Source organism: Grammomys surdaster, unplaced genomic scaffold (genome assembly GCF_004785775.1).
Source record: "Grammomys surdaster isolate TR1022 unplaced genomic scaffold, NIH_TR_1.0 142, whole genome shotgun sequence".
Lineage (NCBI taxonomy): Eukaryota > Metazoa > Chordata > Mammalia > Rodentia > Muridae > Grammomys > Grammomys surdaster.
The window spans coordinates 4,227,620-4,247,674 of NW_021604600.1; the positions used below are offsets into that span (position 1 = coordinate 4,227,620).

General features: G+C 44.4%; 1 protein-coding gene across 4 annotated transcripts in view; it reads left to right on the forward strand.

The window, feature by feature from the left end:
* The window catches only part of Slc5a11 (solute carrier family 5 member 11), a 61,199-nt gene that overhangs the window by 10,835 nt on the left and 30,309 nt on the right, over window positions 1-20,055 (forward strand). For 2 of the 4 annotated variants that reach the window (XM_028764226.1, XM_028764227.1), the window contains exons 1-4: window positions 10,458-10,592; window positions 14,497-14,568; window positions 15,734-15,838; window positions 17,041-17,100. In XM_028764226.1, coding sequence (XP_028620059.1) covers window positions 10,458-10,592; window positions 14,497-14,568; window positions 15,734-15,838; window positions 17,041-17,100 — 372 coding nt within the window. Of the gene's footprint in view, window positions 1-8,428; window positions 8,557-10,434; window positions 10,593-14,496; window positions 14,569-15,733; window positions 15,839-17,040; window positions 17,101-20,055 lie in introns of those variants that run through there. The other 2 variants (XM_028764224.1, XM_028764228.1) reach the window with 2 other exon arrangements.

A 20,055-nucleotide genomic window follows, 5' to 3' on the forward strand; every position in this document is an offset into this window, starting at 1 on the left:
TTCCTTCCTTCCTTCCTTCCTTCCTTCCTTCCTTCCTTCCTTCCTTCCTTCCTTCCTTTTTTCCTTCCTGTGCTGGTCAGTTTTTCATCCACTTATAAGCTGGAGTCATCTGGAAAAGGGAGCCTCAGTTGAGTAAATGTTCCCATAGAACTGGCCTCTAGACAAGACTGTGGGACATTTTCTTAATTGATGGCTGATGAGGGAAGACCCAACCCACTGTGAGTGGTGCCTGGGCAGGTGGTCCTAGGGTGTACAAATAAAGCAAGCAGAGAAGGCAGGAGGAGCAAGCCAGTAAGCAGCATCCCTCCATAGCATCTGCTTGAGTTTCTGACTTGGCTTCCCTCAGTGGACTGTGACCCAAGATATGTAAGCCAAATGAACCCTCTCCTCTCCAAGTTGCCTTTGGCTGAGGTGCTTATCACAGCAACGGAAAGTAAGCTAGGGCTTCTTCTCTTTTGCTTTCGTTTTACAGTATTGGGGCCTGTCTCAGCAGACAGTCATGGGGGTAGACAGCATGTCTAGCACAACCTATCTCCTGAATTCCTTCACATAAAGTGAGACGCTCCTCTCCTCAACCACCTTGCAGGAAATAGTAAATATATACTAAAGAAACAGGAGGGCCAGGTGGTGGTGGCGCACACCTTTAATCCCAGCACTTGGGAGGCAGAGGCAGGTGGATTTCTGAGTTTGAGGCCAGCCTGGTCTACAGAGTGAGTTCCAGGACAGCCAGGACTACACAGAGAAATCCTGTCTCAAAAAACAAAAACAAAAACAAAAACAAAACAAAAACAAAACAAAAAAACAAGAAAAGAAAGAAAGAGAGAGAGAGAGAAAGAAAGAAAGAAAGAAAGAAAGAAAGAAAGAAAAAAGAAAGAAAGGAAGGAAGGAAGGAAGGAAGGAAGGAAGGAAGAAAGAAAGAAAGAAAGAAAGAAAGAAAGAAAGAAAGAGGTGATACCGACCGTGGTGGTGAATGTATGTGTTCAATGATGAAGTTCAAGGCCCTACACTCAGTGTCAAACAGGCAGCTAGTCTTGGTGGCACACACTTGTGATCTCTGTACTCAGGGGGCTCAGCTATAGGGCTGCAAGGTGAAGATTAGCTGCGAGATGGAGTGAAAGCCCCCAGCAGGCTCAGAACCATAAACTTGTACTGTGTCCTATCTGTAGCATCACATGGCTTGTTCAGCTTCTCAGGGCTGATAAAGGGTGGGGCAGCAAGGTGCCTCCAGAGCTGGAATCCTTTTGTTTTTTAAAAGATTTATTTATTTATTTTTATTTATATGAGCACACTGCAGCTGTCTTCAAACACACACTAGAATGCATCTAATCCCATTACAGATGGTTGTGAGCCACCATGTGGTTGCTGGGAATTGAACTCAGAACCTCTCTCCAGCCTGCTGGAATCCTTTTTACTCTCTCTCCCCTCCTTCCCTCTCTCCCTCCCTCCCTCCTTCTCTCTCACTCCTCCTTCCTTTGGAATGTATACAGTTCATGTGTGCTGCAAATGTGTGCGTGCATATTTGCACGCATGTAGACACCGGAAGTCATTTGGATCAAATTCAAGAGTCTTTCCCTAAGGACTATTCACCTTGGGTTTTGTTTGTTTTTGAGATAGTGTCTCAGTGGGACCTGTGGCTCATCAATTAGGCTAGCCTGACTGGCCAGCAAACCCCAAAGACCCTCCTGTCATTGCCTCCCAAGAGCTGAGATGACAAGATCATATCACTATGGCCAGACTTTTTGTGTTGTTTTGCTTTTCCGTGGGGACAGAGGATCAAGCTCATGCAGAGAGCATTTTACCGACTGATCACCCCGCCCCCAGCCCCCAGAGCATGAATTCTTAAAGGTTCTGATTTGTCAGAGTCTCTGCATTTATACCACACAGACCTACACAGACCATCACAGAGTATTGTCTCTGGGGAGATCTGTCCCAGTATTGGGCTGTACAGTGTGGATAGTGGGGCTGACTACTTCTGACCCTAACTACACCCATACCCCAGTCAGAACCACAGAAGGAGTTTTTGTAGTTTCTTCTTGCTGCTGCCTCCAATTATTCCAGATTTGGAGGCTAAACAACACAGGCTCATCATCTTGAGGTCTGGAGTTCAAAGTGCCAGATGGGTCTTACTGAGCTCAAATCCAGGGGTCAGGAAACGGCTGAGGAGTTAGCTCAAAGTGGAAAGAACTCGAGCTCAGATTCCCAGTAAACAGCTGTGTGGTGTCTGCCCTTAACGCCGGCTCTGAGGACAGAGAAGGTCGATCCCTGGGCGCTCTCGGAAGCCGTCTAGGCACTGGATGAGCTCCAGGTTCAATGAGACTCTACCTCAAAACATAAGGTGGAAAGCCAAAAACGATTCCTGATGTTGACCTCTGCGAACCCCTACAGGTCTGTGCACATACACAGACACACCCACAGTTTACACACTGAGATGGCTATTCCTGGTTATCAACCTGACTAAATCCAGAATGAACTACAATCCAGAAAGTGAGGGCACACCCGTGATCCAGATCTTGAGGTTGGAAGGCACAGGCTTTTGATGCTGTAAGTGTTGAATGACACACGCTTTTGATTTGGATCTTGAGGCATAGTGGCCATAAAAATCTTAGGCCCAGGCAAGGTGGTACATGCCTTTAATCCCAGGAGACAAAGGCAAGCAGATCTCTGAGTTCAAGGCCAGCCTGGGATAGACAAAATTTCAAGATAAGAAAAATTTAGGTCAAGGTGTGGTGATACTCCTCTGGGCCACACCTCCTGCTGGAAGGCCTACTTAAGGACAATGGAAGAAGGAAGGGCTCCTTCTTCACCTGCTTGCACATTCTAGCCAGCAAGCACATCTGTTGGAGCTTCCTCGGGCAGACTGTAAGTCATTCCAATAAATTCCTTTAATATATAGAGACATTCCATAAGTCCTGTGTCTCTAGAGAACCCTGACTAATATGGAAGTTGGTACTTGGAGTGGTTCTAGAGGAACAGATGTATAAGGATGAATCTTTTAAGCATCTGGAGTAGGCTTTATAATTTGACAGCACCTTCTCTCTTTTTTCCATTTATTTATTTATTCATTTTACTTTCCAATTGCTGCTCCCTTCGCAGTTCCCCCTTCTCCTCTGAGACGGTGTCCCCTCCCAAGTGTCCCCCCACCCTGGCTAATTAAGTCTGTGCAGGGTTAGGTACAACCTCTCCCACTAAGACCAGACAAGGCAGCCCAGTTGGATAATGGAATGGATTCCACAGACAGACAAGATCTTTAGGACAACCCCCATTCTAGTTGTACAGGACCCATATGGAGACTGAGTTGCACATCTGCTACATATGTGTGGGGAGGCCTAGATCCAGCCCATGTCTGCTCTTTTGTTGGTTGCTCAGTCTCTGAGAGCCCCAAGGATCCAGGTTAGTCGATTCTGTTGGTCTTCCTGTGGAGTTCCTATCCACTTCGAGGCCCTCAATTCTTCTGAAAACTCTTCCGTAAGAGTCCCCAAGATGCTTCCAGTTTTTGGCTGTGGGTCTCTGCATCTGTTTCAGCCAGCTATTGGGTGGGGCCTTTCAGAGGACAGTCATGCTAGGCTCATGTTTGCAAGCATAATTCATTATGTATCATTAATAGTGTCAGGGATTGCTGCTTGCCCTTTCGATTGGTCTCAATTTGGGCCAGTTATTGTTTGGCCATTCCCTCGGTCTCTGCGTTCTCGGTTTCCATTTTTGTCCCTGCGTTTCTTGTAGACAGGACAAACTTTGTGTCAAAAGTTTTGTAGGTGGGTTGGTGTCCTTATCCTTCCACTGGGATAGCACCTCCTAATTCACCAGCACCCTCAGCTACTGAAACCTCTTCAGTCACCCTCCCTCCTGAGAATTCAGAAAATATTGAAAGCCAATGGTGGAAAATATATTTCAAACTTAAAGAAGTAAATGCCTTTGATTATGCTTATTTGTCAATTCTGAATGGCAATGGTTTAAGTGACATGGTATATGAAACTTTCTGCAGTACGGGGGAAAATAAGGAAAATGATTTTGCTAGTTGGTTGTCCATAGCATTTCTGTATAAATTGATAAAAGAATGAACTGCATAAGATTGTCCAGCTCCAGATGCAAATAATCTAAATGTGCCTGTGAAGAGAATCGTCTCTCCAGCAGCCACAGGGCATTAGTTTCAGAAAATCAAACTGAAGCCCCCATGATAAGTATCTTAGTCAGGGTTTCAATTCCTGCACAAACATCATGACCAAGAAGCAAGTTGAGGAGGAAAGGGTTTATTCAGTTTACACTTCCACATTGCTGTTCATCACCAAAGGAAGTCAGGACTAGAACTCACATAGGGTAGGAACCTAGAGGCAGGAGCTGATGCATAGGCCATGGAGGGGTGCTGCTTACTGTCTTGCTTCCCCTGCCTTGCTCAGCTTGCTTTCTTATAGAACCCAGGACTTCCAGCCCAGGGCTGGCACCACCCACAATGGGCCCTCCCATCCTTTATCACTAATTGATAAAATACTTTACAGCTGGATCTTATGGAGGCATTTCCTCAAGGGAGATAACGTCAGGTTGTGTCAAGTTGACACACAAAACCAGCCAGTACAACAAGGTTGGCTGAATTACATTGAAAATTCAAGTCTCAGCCTCAGAGGGCGTCAGCAGTTAAAGTAAGGGCGTTAATTGGCAAAGAATGGGCTCCTGTGACTTGGGATGGGGATGTGTGGGAGGACCCTATTGAAGCTGAGAACTCTGAATCCTCAGAGTCTCAGGGGTTTACCTCCCCTGAGGAAGTAGTACCCTCAGTAGTCTCACCTCTTAAAATATTGCCCCATTTACCTGAGGAAATTAATACTTCATTGCCTGATAAACCAGCAGTGATTTTTTTTCTGAAGAAAATGCCAGGCAAGACAATACTGATGTTCCTCAAGACCCACCAATAGTTTCCTCTAGACCTACAACCAGATTCAAGGCAAAGCAGCCCCTCGAGGGGAGGTAAAAACTGTCGTCCATGAGGAAGTGTGCTACGTTACTAAGGAGCTTCATAAGTGTTTTAGTTAGGGTTTCAATTGCTATGAAGAGACATCATGACCAAGGTAACTTTTATAAAAGGACATTTAATTGGGGCTGGCATACAGGTTTCAGTCCATTATCATCAAGTTGGAAGCATGGCAGCATCCAGGCAGGCAGGCAGGCAGGCAGGCAGGCATGGTGCTGGAGGAGCTGAGAGTTCTACATCTTTTTTCCCTTTTTTTTGGGGGGGGGGTTCACTGTAACTGACTTCATGCACATCAGAAGAGGGCATCAGATCCAATTACAGATGGTTATGAGCCTCCATGTGGGAATTGAACTCAGGACCTCTGGAAGAGCAGTCAGTGCTCTTAACTGCTGAGCCATCTCTCCAGACCTCTACATCTTGATCTGAAGGCAATCAGGGCAGAACTGTCTTCCAGGCAGCCAAGAGAGGGGTCTCAAAGCCCACCCCAACAATGACACTTCTTCCAAAAAGGCCACCTCCTAATAGTGCCACTTCCTGGGTCAAGCATATTCAAACCACCACATTGAGTTTGATAATTCACTCAAGCAGAAGTCTGGCGAATATGTGTGGGAACGGATTTTAAGGGTGTGGGATAATGGTGGAAGGAATATAAAACTACATCAGGTTGAGTTTATTGATATAAGTCCTCTGAGTGGAGATTCTAGGTTTAGTATGGAAACTTGTACATTTAAAAAAAGGTGTCCAAAGCTTATTTGATTGGTTGGCTGAAGTGTTTATCAAAAGATGGCCTACTGAAGAGGAGATGCCTGATATCCCTCAGCTTATCCTTATGCTGATGGGATTTTTAAGGCTCAGAGAAATTTCAATGCCAGAGTAAGTACACTGTGTAAAACCTAATCTTCCACCAGGTTGGAATGTCCAGATGACACGCCCTTCACGAATCCTATAAGATGCAAAATGGTGAGGGGGCACCAGCACATTTGAAGAGCTTTATTGTTTTCCTTTTTCTTGTGCCAGACCTTAGGGGTGGAAACACTGATGCTCAGTTGGTTGAACTAAATGCAATGGGTTTAATTGGGCCCTAAGGTAACAGAGACCAGGTGCCAACACTGAATCTCCAGAAGCAAGGAGATCATAGTTATTATAATGGCCATCATAGACAAAACAACATTTATAATCACCTAACTCAAAATGGTCAGCACAGGCAAGGTCAATTTTATAATAGCATGACATGTATGAATCTTTGGTACTGGCTAAGTACTCATGGTGTTTCCAGGCATGAAATAGATATGAAGCCTACTGCATTTCTGTTTGATTTGTATAAGCAGAAAAATTCTCAAACAAATGAAAGAAAGGCTACATTGGATCACAGCTAAAGGCAATCTTGGCCAGTGAATCAATTTCCAGACTTGAGCCAGTTTGTAGACCCAGAACCCCTTGAATGAAGGGGTGGCCAGGTTCCCCTGAGGAAGGACCTTGATAAGACATCTAAAAGTTTTTTGTTTGTTTGTTTGTTTTGTCTTTTTCGAGACAGGGTTTCTCTGTATAGCCCTGGCTATCCTGGAACTCACTCTGTAGACCAGGCTGGCCTCAAACTCAGAAATCCACCTGCCTCTGCCTCCCAAGTGCTGGGATTAAAGGTGTGCGCCACCACCGCCCGGCTGACATCTAAAAGTTTTGCTGTTAGCCTTTCTCCTGTTCTTCCACAGAGGGACCTACAGTCTTTTACAAGAGTAACTCTGAGGGAAAGGAAATAATTAGACTTTCTGGGGTCTTCTGAATTGATGCTAATTCTGGGAGATCCCAAGAAATATTGTGGCCCTCCAGTTAAAGTAGGGTCTTATGGAGGCCAGGTGATTAATGGAGTTTTGGCCAATGTCTGACTCACAGTAGGTCCAGTGGTCCCCTAGCTCATCTTGTGGTTATTTCTCCAGTTCTAGATTATATTGTTGGGATAGAGATACTTAGAAGTTGGCAGAATACTCACATTGGTTCCCTGACCTTTGGAGTGAGGGCTATTAGGTTGGAAAGGCTAAATGGAAGCCTTTAGAGTTGCCTCTGTCAAAGAAAACAGTGAATCAAGAATACTGTCATATCCCTAGAGGAACTGAAGGAATTACTGCCACCATCAAGGACTTGAAAGATGCAGGGGCAGTGGTTCCCACCACATCTCCTTTTAACTCCCCTATCTGGCCAGTGCAGAATACAGATGTCTCATGGAGAATGACAGTTGACAATCGAAAATTAAATCAGATAGTGACTCTGATTGTAGCTGCTGTACCAGATGTAGTTTCCTTACTTGAACAAATTGAACATCTTCTTGGTATGCAGCTTTTGGTCTAGCAAATGTCTTTTTCTTAGTACCTGACCATAAGGACAATCAGAAGCAACTTGCTTTCAGTTGGCAAGACCAGCAGTATACCTTTACAGTTCTGCCTCAAAGATATATTAACTCTCCTGCCCTGTGTCATAACTTAGTTAGAAGGGATCTTGATTGTCTGTCTTTTCTACAAAATCCACACTGGTGCACTATATAGGCAGAATTATGTTGATTGGACAAAATGAGCAGGAGGTAGCAACTGCTTTGGACTCTGGTAAATAACACATATGCACTTCAGTGGATGGGATATTGGTTATTATTTTCATTTGGACATGAGATATGATGTGTGTCAAGTTGACAAGGGGTGGATTGTGATGGCCATTCTTGATTATCAACTTGACTATCTAGAATGAACTACAATCCAGAAATGGAGGGCACACCTGTGATCCAGATCTTGAGGTTGGAAGGCACAGGCTTCTGATCCTGTAAGTGTTGAATGGCACATGCTTTTGATCTGGATCTTGAGGCATAGTGACTATGAAAATCTTAGGCTCAGGCAAGGTGGTACATGACTTTAATCCTAGGAGACAGAGCCATGCAGATCTCTGAGTTCAAGGCCAGTCTGCTACTGAGCAAGGTCCAACTAAAGAAAAGCTTAGGTCCAGGAGTGGTGGTACAAACCTGCCCTGGCCTGCGGGGGATTCAACAGGGTACCCTAAGAGAAAGGAGGAGAGAATGGAAGGGACAGGAGATGCAAAGAATGAGACCAAGTCAAGTTTTCTGATCAAGGTCCATCGAGCTGTATTTTCTCAGGCAATTTATACAGGCAGGGAAGAGGATAATGTGTTTAGGGGAATTTCACAGAAGCTGGGCCTTCTGCCACCCATATATCTTGCATCCCCAATGTTTTTGTCTGGCTCAGGGCACAGCAACCACTTTCCTTAGGGCACAGTTACCATTGGCCACTTGCTTTCTCAGAAGTCAATAGCTGAGGAAAAACAAAACCTAAAACTATTCTTTCAAAATGGAGTAAGGTTGGCTCCCGGCACACACCTTTAATCTGGGCCATATCTTCTGCTGGAGGCCCACATAAAGACAATGGAAGGAAGGGCTCCATCTTCACCTGCTTGCACTTATTTTGCCAGCACACCCACTGGAAGCCTACTTCTTCAGGATTCCAGCTTATACAGAAGACCAGCTGAAACACCTAGCCTTGTGGGACTGAGCAACTAGTAGCCTTTTGGACCTCCCATTCACAGCTGCCCATTGTTGGGTTAGTCGGACTGCAAACTGTAAGTCATTCCAATAAATATATCTAATATTTAGAGACATTCCATAAGTTTTGTGACTCTAGAGAACCCTAATATGCACACCCTCTACCATACACATAGGCACATACACATGACTTGAATATCCTCTACCATACACACAGGCCTCAGCAGAACTGAGTTCTTTCTGGAAGCCCTGGGTCAGATTCTGCTCATTTGATTTGTCAGCTTCTAGAAGTCACTTGCATTCCTTGGTTCAGGGCCCATCATCCTATGCTTAAAGCTGGAAATACTGAGCTGACCCTTCTAACCCTTATCTAACCCTTCCAATCTGTGCTGTTTGTGATTGCATTAGAAACACTCAGCTGCACCAGGGATCACCCTATTTTAAGGTTAACTTACTAGCATACAATCATACAACCATACAATCACAGGTTCTGGATATTAGATATTAATATCTTTGAATAATTAATACTATTCATCCTATTGTAGGACTCTCTTAAATTGCCCATGGAAATGCAGTCTTCAGAGAAGTAGTTTCTAATAGTAGTTCAAAGCATGGATTCTGGACCAAGGTTGTTTGGGTTCAAACCCAACTCTTCCACTTGAATTGTGTTACCTGGACAAGCTACGCTTAGCGTTTCTGTCTTAACTTTTTTTTTTTTTTTTTTTTTTTTTTTTTTTTTTTTTTTTTTTTTTACAAAATAAGAATGATAACAGTATCCACTTTGCAATGTAGAAAAGCACTTTAGAGGGACTCCGGGCAGGCAGCAGGTGCTCTGTGCTTATTAAATATAAACAGTCTATGGAAGGATGCAGCATTAGAACAAGACTGCCTCCTCTTACTTTGCTCTGGTCATGTGCTTACTAAGAAGAAGAGTGTGTACTGACTAGTTTTTTTTTTTAAATTATTGTTACTTTCCATCCACTCAATACAAACTTATGCCATAGGGGAAGAGGGACTTTCTGTTGAGGAATTGCCTTCATCAGACTGACCTGGGGCAAGTCTGTGGCCATTTTCCTGTTAACGATTGATGTGGAAGGACAAAACTCGCTCTGGGCAGTGCCATCCTAAGCAGGTGGTCCTGGGTAGTATAAGAGAGCAGGCTGAGTAAGCCTTGGGGAACAAGCTAGTAAGTAGTATTTCCCTGTGGCCTTTTCATCAGTTCTTGTCTCCAGGTCCCTGCATGAGTTCATGTCCTGACTTCCCTCAAGGATGTGCTGTGATATGGAAGTGTAAGCCAAATAAACCCTGTCCTTCTCAAGTTGCATTTGGTCCTGGTGTTTGGAAAGCAGCAGAAACTAGACCAGGACAAAAAGCATGCTGGAACTTTCTTTTTAATTTTCTCTTTCTGACAGGGTTTTGCTATGTAGCCCAGGCTAGCCTCACATTCAATAATTCTCCAAAGTGCTGGGATTACTAACATGCTCACTGTTGTGTGTGTTCCTTGAATTGTTTGTTCTTTATCTTTTGCTGAGTGAATAGTTGAATTGTTAAAATAAAAATAAAACCAAACAAACAAATCAACTAGAGTGGCGTGAACTTCTATGTATTTTCTGGATATGTGAAAGAGTGGATGGTCAGAGGGATGGATCTGACTTCCTAAAGCTCTGTCTTCAGATCTCCATCTAGATATCTTTCTTACTCTCTGTGTCTCTGTCTCTATCTCACTCTGTCTGTCTCTGTCTCTGTGTCTCTCTGTCTGTCTCTGTCTCTCTATCTCTCTGTCTCTGTCTGTCTCTTTGTCTCTCTGTCTCTGTCTCTCTCTGTCTCTCTGACTTTCTCTCTCTCTATACACCCCCCCCCCACACACACACACCCCATGGGGGATAGCCACAGATTAAGAGAAGAAAGGAATCTAACATTGCTTTGCTTTTCCCAGGACCCAGAGGCTCATTCAGCACCATGGAGAGTACCATCCTCAGCCCTCAGCCTCCACAGTCTGACACCCTGGAAGCCTTTCCCCAGAAGAGCATGGAGCCTGCAGACATTGCTGTCCTGGTTCTGTACTTCCTCTTTGTCCTGGCTGTTGGATTATGGGTAAGCCAGGAGATGAGGTGAGAGATGGAGCAAGGAGAAAATGTCTGGTCAAAACCCCAGAGTAAAACCTATCCTTTGGGAAAACACAATACCAAGAAGGGAAGAAATGAACTATAGCAATTAGGACTTAAAATATGTGTAGGCAGGTGATCTCTGTGAGTTCAAGGCCAGCCTGGCCTATATAGCAAGTTCCAGGACAGCCAGGAATACACTGTGAGACCTTGTCTCTAAAAGTTCCCCCCAAATATGTGGGTGCCTGGGGTACAAGTCAGTGGTAGAGCACATTGCTAGAATAGGGAGACCCCTGAATCTCTTAAATGCACTGCGTGTTAGGCATAAGTTATGTTATTTTGTGTAATTTGTAAAGAAGATCTCTTTTTTTTTTTTTTTTTCAGTTTTTCGAGACAGGGTTTCTCTGTGTAGCCCGGGCTGTCCTGGAACTCACTCTGTAGACCAGGCTGGCCTCACACTCAGAAATCCGCCTGCCTCTGCCTCCCAAGTGCTGGGATTAAAGGCGTGCGCCACCACCACCCGGCTGAAGATCTCTTTTAGAAAACTAGTATTTTGTTACTTTTCTATGTGTGTGTAGGTATGTGTGTGTGTGTGTTGTGTGTGTGTGTATAGATATGTGATCATGTGTGCCTACAGAAGTCAGAAGAAGAGACCAGAAGAGGATGTGAGCTAGAGTTACAGATGGCTGTGGGCCACCTATGTAGATTTTGGGAACCCAACTTTGGTCCTCTACAAGAAATGTAAACACTCTTAACCACTTAGTGTTCTTGCCAGCCAGCCCTTCAAGGAAGATCTTAAACCCATTATAGATAAAGAAAACCTAGGCCCTAAGAATTTAGATTCTTTAATCTATTACTAAATTATGAGCTAGACTCCTCATTTTTTACTTTGAAAACTATGCTCTCATGTATATGATATATTATATATCATATATATGCATGTATGTATATATGTTCATTTTCACAGTAATATAGTTATAGTCACATGGTTCAAAACTAATAGTAGCTTAATAAATATCATATAAAGTCCCACTATGACCATTTCCTTCAGAGGTGACCACAATTATTAACTCATGAGCTTTGGATATACTATTTATTAATATATTCTTCCAGGCTTAAAAGCAAATCAAAACAAATTATATGTACTTTGGAGACTGAGTCTTGCTGTGTAGTACAGTCTGGTTTCCAATTTGTGGGCCTCCTGCTTTAGCCTCTGGAATGCAGGAATTACAGGTGTGCAATATTATGCCCAGACAGCAAACAGTATGTGTGTGTGTGTGTAAGAGAGATAGAGACAGAAAAAGAGAGACAGAGAAAGAGAGGGAGACAGAGACAGAGAAATGGAGTAAATGTTACGTGTGTGTGTGCACGTGTGTGTATGTGTGAATGAGATACAGACATAGAGAAAACACTATTGTGTTTTTGAGAGAGACAGACAGAACAAATGTTGGTGTGTGTGTGTGGTGTAGTGTGCATCTGTGTGTGTGTGAGAGAGAGAAAAAACATTAATGTGTATGTATACATGTGTGAATAGTATGTGTATATGTGTATACATGTATGTGTAGTGAGTGTATGCGTGTTTGTGTGTGTGTAGTGTGTGTACATGTATATATATATATATGCATGTGTGTGTAGTGTGTGTATGTGTGTAGTGTGTGTACATGTGTGTGGTGTGTGTTTGTGTGTACACATGTGTGCATGTATACATGTGAATATGTACATGTGTGTGTGTCCTCTTTTTTCTAACCTTGCTATTTCCACCCAGCCCTGCCTGTCTCCTAGACATCTTTTGCATCAGTACATAGAACCATCTTCATTGTCTTAGAAGTTGCAGGGTGTTCCTACAGATGCTTCCAGTGTGACTTATGCAGTGACCTGTGCTGGGGGTCACCTAGGCTTTTGTTCTCCCATTTCTTACCATAGCGCTGTAATGGGCCAACTGTGCACACCCATTATTCTGGAGTGAGGTTAATGCAGGTTACTTTCCCTACAGTAGATTTCTCAGGTTACAAGACAACAGACATTTGTAGTATGGCAGCTGCCGGCAGAGTGTCCTCTTTAAGCTAGCTTTAGTCTGCACCCTCAGCAGTGATATATGCCAGCCTGTTACCGCCTTCAGTAGCAACGTATTGCTTTCATTTTGCCAACCTGACACGGGGAAAAGGATATCTCAGGGCATTGTTAACACTCCCTTGTAATGAATGAGGCTGAATAGCCTTCCATAGAGTATATTTAAGAACTACTTATGGGGCCTGGCAAGATGGCTCCGTGGGTAACGGCACTTGCTACCAAGTCTAGCAACCCCAGTTTGATCCCCAGAACTCACCTGGTGGAAGGAGGGAACTGACTCCCATAAACTGTCTTTTGATTTCCACAGACATGCTACGGCAAGCACATGTGCACATATGTGCTTGCATACATGCACACAAAGGAATAAATTAATAACTATAATTAAAAATTTCAATAAAAAAAGAAATACTTATGGGCTAGCTCAGTTGGTAAAGCATTTACCTAGCATGCATGAGGTCCTAGATTATATCCCTAGTACAGTAACAAACTGGGCACAGTGAAGTATAGTCATAATCCCAACACTTAAAAGGTGCAAGCAGGAAGATCAGGAGTTCAAAGTCACCTTCAGCTACATATAGACTTTGATGCCAAACCTGGGCTACATGAGACCGAGAGAGAGAAAGAAAGAGAAAGAGAGAGAGAGAGAGAGAGAGAGAGAGAGAGAGAGAGAGAGAGAATATGAGAATGAGCCACTTACATTCTTTCCAAACCTCATGTTGGATTTCTGCCTCTGTGTAATGGTATTAAGTGGCAGCACCTTCAGGAAGTGATTGCCAGGAGGGTGGGGGCACTATAAAAGAGATAAAGATACCAGCTAGTCTCTTTTGTGCCCTTCTTCTCTCTCATCACATGAGGGAGGACAGAGAGGAGTCTGCATCTAGAAGGACAGGCCCTCCAGAGGTTGGACCTGCTGGCACTTGACCTATGAGCCTCAAGACTGTGAGAGAGATATTTCCACGTTTACAGATCCCAACCTCTGGGTACTATGTTACAGAGCAAGGATAGACTGGGGCTTCAGCCTCAGTCTCTTCAACAACTGTGATACGAGCCTCCAAACAGCAACTCCATAGGGGTCAATGGAGATGGACTGCTGGTTGTGCATGGTACGTGCCTTTAATCACAGCACTCAGGAGACAGAGGCAGGCAGATCCCTGAGTTACACTAGCCTGATCTACAGAGTGAGTTCCAGGCCAGCCCTTGCTACATTGTGAACTCATCTCAAAATTTAAACTAGGAAGGTAAAAAAATGCATCTTAAGACATAATTTGGTGCTGGATGTGGTGGCTCAGGCCTTTAGTCCCAGCACTTGGGAGGCAGAGGCAGGGTGATCTTTGAAAGTTCAAGACCGCCTGGTCTACAAAGCAAGTTTCAGGACAGCCAGGGGTATTACACAGAGAAACCCTATCTTGGAGAAAGAGAGAGAGAGAGAGAGAGAGAGAGAGAGAGAGAGAGAGAGAGAGAGAGAGAGAGAAGAAAAACAGAAAGAAACAAATAACCTGGTGCTTATGGAAAACCTCACAGAAACAGTTTATAAAACAATGAAAACAATAAACAATGAAATCCACTTGGAGCTGCCACTGGCAAGCCACAGATCTGCAGCTCAGATGTCTAGAGGACCTGCAGGTTATCCCAAACATGTGAAGCGGGCACTTGCAGGGCTCCCTGGCCAGAGAGGAAGTCTGCTCTAAAGACAGACACGTCAAAGTTTCAGTCAGACAAAATGAATCTCGGTCCAAATGTGGCCTTGCAGTTCACAGCCTCTGCTCTCCTCAGATGGCCAAGCACACGTTCTCCTCACACAACCCTCTTCTTCGTCTTTGCAGTCCACAGTGAGGACCAAACGAGACACAGTGAAAGGCTACTTCCTGGCTGGAGGCAACATGGTGTGGTGGCCAGTAAGTGATCTCTGGTTTAGTTCATGTCTTAGGCTGGGATGGAGTTCTTAGGCTTGCCTAGGGTGCACAAGGCTCTGGTTCCCACTTAAGCCCTGCAAAACTGTAGGTTTTAAGTCATTTCTCAAAGACTCTTCAAGCTCTGACATTGTTTCACTCCATGTTGTCTTCAAGCTGGAGAGAAAACTAGAGAAAAACCTGCTCCCATTCAAATTTATTTACATAAAAGAATCTGTCATCCCACCTGCAGGATCCTTGCAGAGGTGCAATCTCCCGACATTGCTATGATTGGATAACTTAGTTTTGCAAACTTTCTCCTCCATCTATTGATCTAGCATCTACCTGTCATCTGTCTAGCAATCAATATATATACACCATCTGTCACGTATCTATCCATCTATATCAATCCATCCATCATCTGTCACCTGTCTGTCATTTATCTGCTTTAGCCTCTCTCCTTCTCCAAGGTCTCCATAGCCAAACACTTTCAGCTTCACAAGAACACCACTCCAGACTGCTCATCCCCCTCCAGGTCCAGGCTAGCATGTGAAGAACATCTGCCTCCCTCCATGACAGTATCCCTAGCAACTGTTGTATCCCTGATTGCACCTCAAGCTCACTACTGTACCAGTTGCCATGGCTAAGGTAGACTGCTGCTCTGAGCTGTCTGTTGGAATGAAAATGGAGGCTATTCATGGAACCAAGTGGAGTGGATATTGAAGGCACAGATAACAAGCACAACAGTCCAATTAGCTATCCCTTTTTAAGTGGATCTTCAGACACTGTCACACACACACACACACACACACACACACATGCACACACATGCAGACACACATGAACACACATGTACACACATGTGCATGCACGCACACACATGCACACATACATGTGCACACATGAACACGTATGCACAAACACACACACACACACACACTTTGCTGAACTGGAAGCAGAACTGGTTTGCATCTCGAGATATTTACCTGTAATCACGGATGCTACAGACACTTTCTCAAGCTGTGCACTGCACAAATAAGGCACGTAGGATAGAATGGTCTCACAGTCTATTTCCCTACCTGTCTTGATCCTTTTCAAGACTGGTCAGAACTGGGAGTCAGGACATTTTCCAGGCCCAGCTCCAGGATCTGTCCCATTCATCTCCCCACAGGTGGGTGCATCCTTGTTTGCCAGCAACGTTGGAAGTGGACACTTCATTGGCCTAGCTGGGTCTGGTGCTGCTGTGGGCATTTCTGTTGCTGCCTATGAGCTTAATGTGAGTTTTGCCATGATACAGACATCTCCCCTTTGTTCTACAGCAGAAACCAGGGAGACATGAGAATACTTACTTGGTATTTTAAAAGTGGATGCTGTTTTTAGTTAAACAAACAGGAGGCTTCAAAGGCGCTCCTGGCCAACAAAAGTTATTTGTGTTTCTCTGTATCTGTTTGGTGGGGACCTATATAGGGGCACAACCCCCAAGATCAAAAGGGTGATGGCTCAGAATGCTTCCTTGCCTATGTAGGAAGCTACAGGCAGTAGGTGACAGAAGGCATAGTCATATATTTTAGGCATCAGTTGGCCATCACTGAAATGAAATGCTCAGAGCTATGTGTTCTTCATGTCCCTGGAAACACAGAGATGCGTTCTTCACATTCCTCTCTGTTGGAGGCATCTCACAGAGTAGCCTTTCCTAGGGGCTCTGTGTTGTTTATAATCACAAACATTTTTAAGTGCTTACCCTGTGCCAGCCACAGACTTATGTCATATAAGAGTCCTCTACAGGCCAGAACCAGGTGGTCTCAGCATTCATATTCTCAAGCTGTGTGACCGTGGTCAAGTTGCTTGACTTTTCTGAACCTCCTGTGCACATTAGGAAGTGGTGTGGAGTTTAAATGAACTCCTGATTATGAAGGCTGCAGGAGAGTGCCTGGCATGGACTAAAAGCTCATTCAGTATCACTGGACTGATTCTGAAGCCGTCTAATGAGGTTCTCTTATGGCTTATTCATAGGGGAGGAAGATGGCTCTTCCTGGGGTGATTCTCCCAGAAGCCTCAGCTCCCTGTTAGTACAGCCCCCCTCCCACTGCAGGGGAATAGAAGGGGGTACAGAATCCACCAAAGAGTACAATGGTATTAGGAGGTGGAAATAGATGTCCCCAAGTCTTTTATTTCTGTTTCCTGTCTCCTTTATCCTCTTTTCGTTTGTTTGTGTGTTTGGGGTTTTGTTTTGTTGAAGGTCTCACTATGCTGCTCACACTGGTTCCAAACTCCTTAGCTAAAATGAGTTTCCCATCTCACCTTGAAGAAGCTGAGAATTCAAGAACTCTTCCCAATGCTGTTAGTCTCTTGGCATTTTAAAAATGGAAGTATAAAGGTCAGAGGAAAGGAACCACTCAGCAAGGAAGGGACTAAATCAGGGGTGGAGCGCAGGCTAGATGGGGCAGCTCTGACTGTGGCTTTTTTTTTTTTCTCCAGGGTTTGTTTTCTGTGCTGATGCTGGCCTGGATCTTCCTTCCCATCTACATAGCTGGCCAGGTGAGTGTGAAGTGGGGAGGGTAATATGACATGGGAACAACCTTGGAAAGGCCAGCACACATCCCACTATGTATGGATACCCATCAGACAGTGACCAAGTCTGCCACTGGGGACAGACACTGCACAAGTGAGGGGGAAAAAAAGGACCCCTATCCCATGCAGTTCTGACTGGACCCAATATCCACTGTACACATGGGGTACCCAGTGAATGGCCGCAAAAAGATCTTTTCAATGTCAGAACCCAAAGGTAAACCTTACCATCCCCTATATGCATAAGCCACAACATGTTGCTTTTAGCTAAAACACACACACACATATACATCCATGTATGCGTGTGTGTGACACAGTGGCTGAGCTATTTCTGACTGAGATGGCGTGTCAACAAAGAATTGGACAGATGATATCTACTTCGGTTTTTGTCTGTGTCTGCTAGGGATGGAATCCATCACTGCTGCCACCGAACCACACCCCTGGCTTAGACTTGGTAGAAAGCAGTTTGCAAAGGCTTTTTGATGCCACTGTCAGCTGCTTGTCCCTCATGTTCCTCAGGCCATCATCTGTGTCAGGTCACATGGCACCATAGCCACCCACTGAGCAATAACTGAATTTCGCTTTGTAATATGAAAATTTAAAAATAGACAATGTAGGAGGAGTTAGGGGATTAGAAATTATGAAAAGCTAAAAAGTGGCCAAGTGAGACCCATGGACTCCCCTGTGGAGACTGCCAGGAGTCTAAAGGAGGCTTGGATGGGCAGGGGGCCTGGGCCTGCTCATGAACTCATGCAAAATAGGGGAAATGGAGTAAATAACACTAAACATCTCAGATATGCCAAGAGTGTGATGTGTGTGCAAGTGTGTGTGTGTGTGCACAGGTTCATGTGTGCCACAGACTATGTGGAGGTCAGAGGGCACTTTCAGGAACTGGTTCTCTCCTTCCATGGGTTCTGGAGGGTTGACCTTGGGTTGTCTGATTTGGCCTGTAAGCACCTGCTAAGCAACAGGTTTTAACTGATCAGACAGGGAAGAAGAAAGGGTGACAGGATGCAAGTTGTACATCAGAGTTGAGGGGGGATAGGCAGGTGTTCTCAGATGATGGTCCCATTTTCTCTGGCAAGCAGACAGCAATGTTGGATGCTGGGAGGTTGGCTATGGGGAGTGGGTGAGGTTGAGAGGTCTGAGATAACTCAGGCTGCTATAAGTGTTTATAGTAGATAAACTATCAGTACCCACGGTGCCTTCCAAGGCAGAGGGGACATCCTTGCCATGGTCCAAAAAGCCAGGAAAAGGGACAATGAATAGAGCTGTATACTCTTACTGTCCTATAACAAGATGATATTGGACTGTGACACAGGCCAGTGGTACTTCGCTAGACCAGGCACACAGGTCCTGGGTTCCATGCCCTGTACCACAAAATAGGAAAAAAAAAATCCTAGGATTATTAAAAAAGACATCCGTTGTGTGGTGCCACGGATGAGCCCACGCTGGGGAAGTGAGAACATAAGCCACCACCCAGTTTGCTTTCACTGGGACATAAAGTCAGGTGTGGCAGCACACAGTAAACACACAGTTGAGCCGTAAAGCGCAAATGTGTTGTGTTGTAAGATGTACACCCACGTCCTCTTCTAGATGCTTCTTCCCCTTTGGTCATGGCTGCTCACTTCCTGGCTTAGTGTTACAGTTTCAACTATACACCCGTGCAGTGGAGTTTGATGCAGTTGATCTGACTCCTTAAAGCTGTGCGCATGGAACTGGGATGTATGCGCTGGCTAGTCTTAGCTGCGTAGCAAGGTGAGGTGAGAATCCGTTGTGGTGAAGGGTTGTGCAGAGTGACTCGAGATCTTGTCCTAACCATTCTGTGACTTGTGGGCTTTTAGTTTGTTCTAGTGGGCTGTGGGGAGCCATGATGCTAATGACACTTTCTTACAGGTTATAAATTCTGGAATTTGTAAAATTAGTTCTGGAAACAAGCTGTTGGGGAACTTAGTTATACATGTGTTTTCTATTCAGAGGCTTCTCCTTTTCTTCCGTGTGTGTGTGTGTGTGTGTGTGTCTGTGTCTGTGTGTATGTGTCTGTGTGTGTGTATGTGTCTGTGTGTGTGTCTGTGTGTATGTCTGTGTGTGTGTGTGTCTGTGTGTATGTCTGTGTGTGTGTGTCTCTCTCTCTGTGTGTGTGTCTGTGTGTGTGTGTCTCTCTCTCTCTCTGAATGTGTCTGTGTGTGTGTGTCTGTGTGTGTGTGTGTCTCTCTCTCTCTGTGTGTGTCTGTGTGTATGATACCAGGCGTGGAGCCTTGCACAGGCCAGGGAGGTATTCTACCACTTAAGATTCACCTAATCATCCACTTATTTACTAGAGTTTTTCCATAAACAGATTTCAGTTTTATCATAGTCCCGTTTATCACCTTTCCTTTCAATGTTTCATTTTAAAATGTTTTTTCCTAGTTAGATGTGATAGTTCATCTCTGTTATAGTACCATTCAGAAGGCTGAGGCAGGAGGATTGCCATGAACTTGAGACAATCCTAGGCTACAGGAGTTGCAGGCTGGCCTTTAGAGTAAGATCTTCTCTCCAGTCATAACAACAAAAATCCTTTCCTACTCCAAGGTCATAAAGATATTTTTTCTGTATACTGTCTTCTAGACCTTCTCCATTCAATGTTATCCACTGAGAATTTATTACCTGTGTGTGCACATATGTGTGTGCACATGCATGTGTGGGTGAACATGCATACTTATGCACATGCACGTCCAGACCAGAGTTCAGCCTTAGGCCTTGATTCTCAGGAGCCAAACCTTATTTTTTAAGAGAGGAACTCTCCCTGGGCTCTGAGGCTCACCGATTAAATTAAGCTACCTGGCTAGGATCCTCCTGTCTCTGCCTCCTCATCACTGAGATTTTCTTATTTTATTTTATTTTATTTTATTTTATTTTATTTTATTTTATTTTATTTTATTTTAT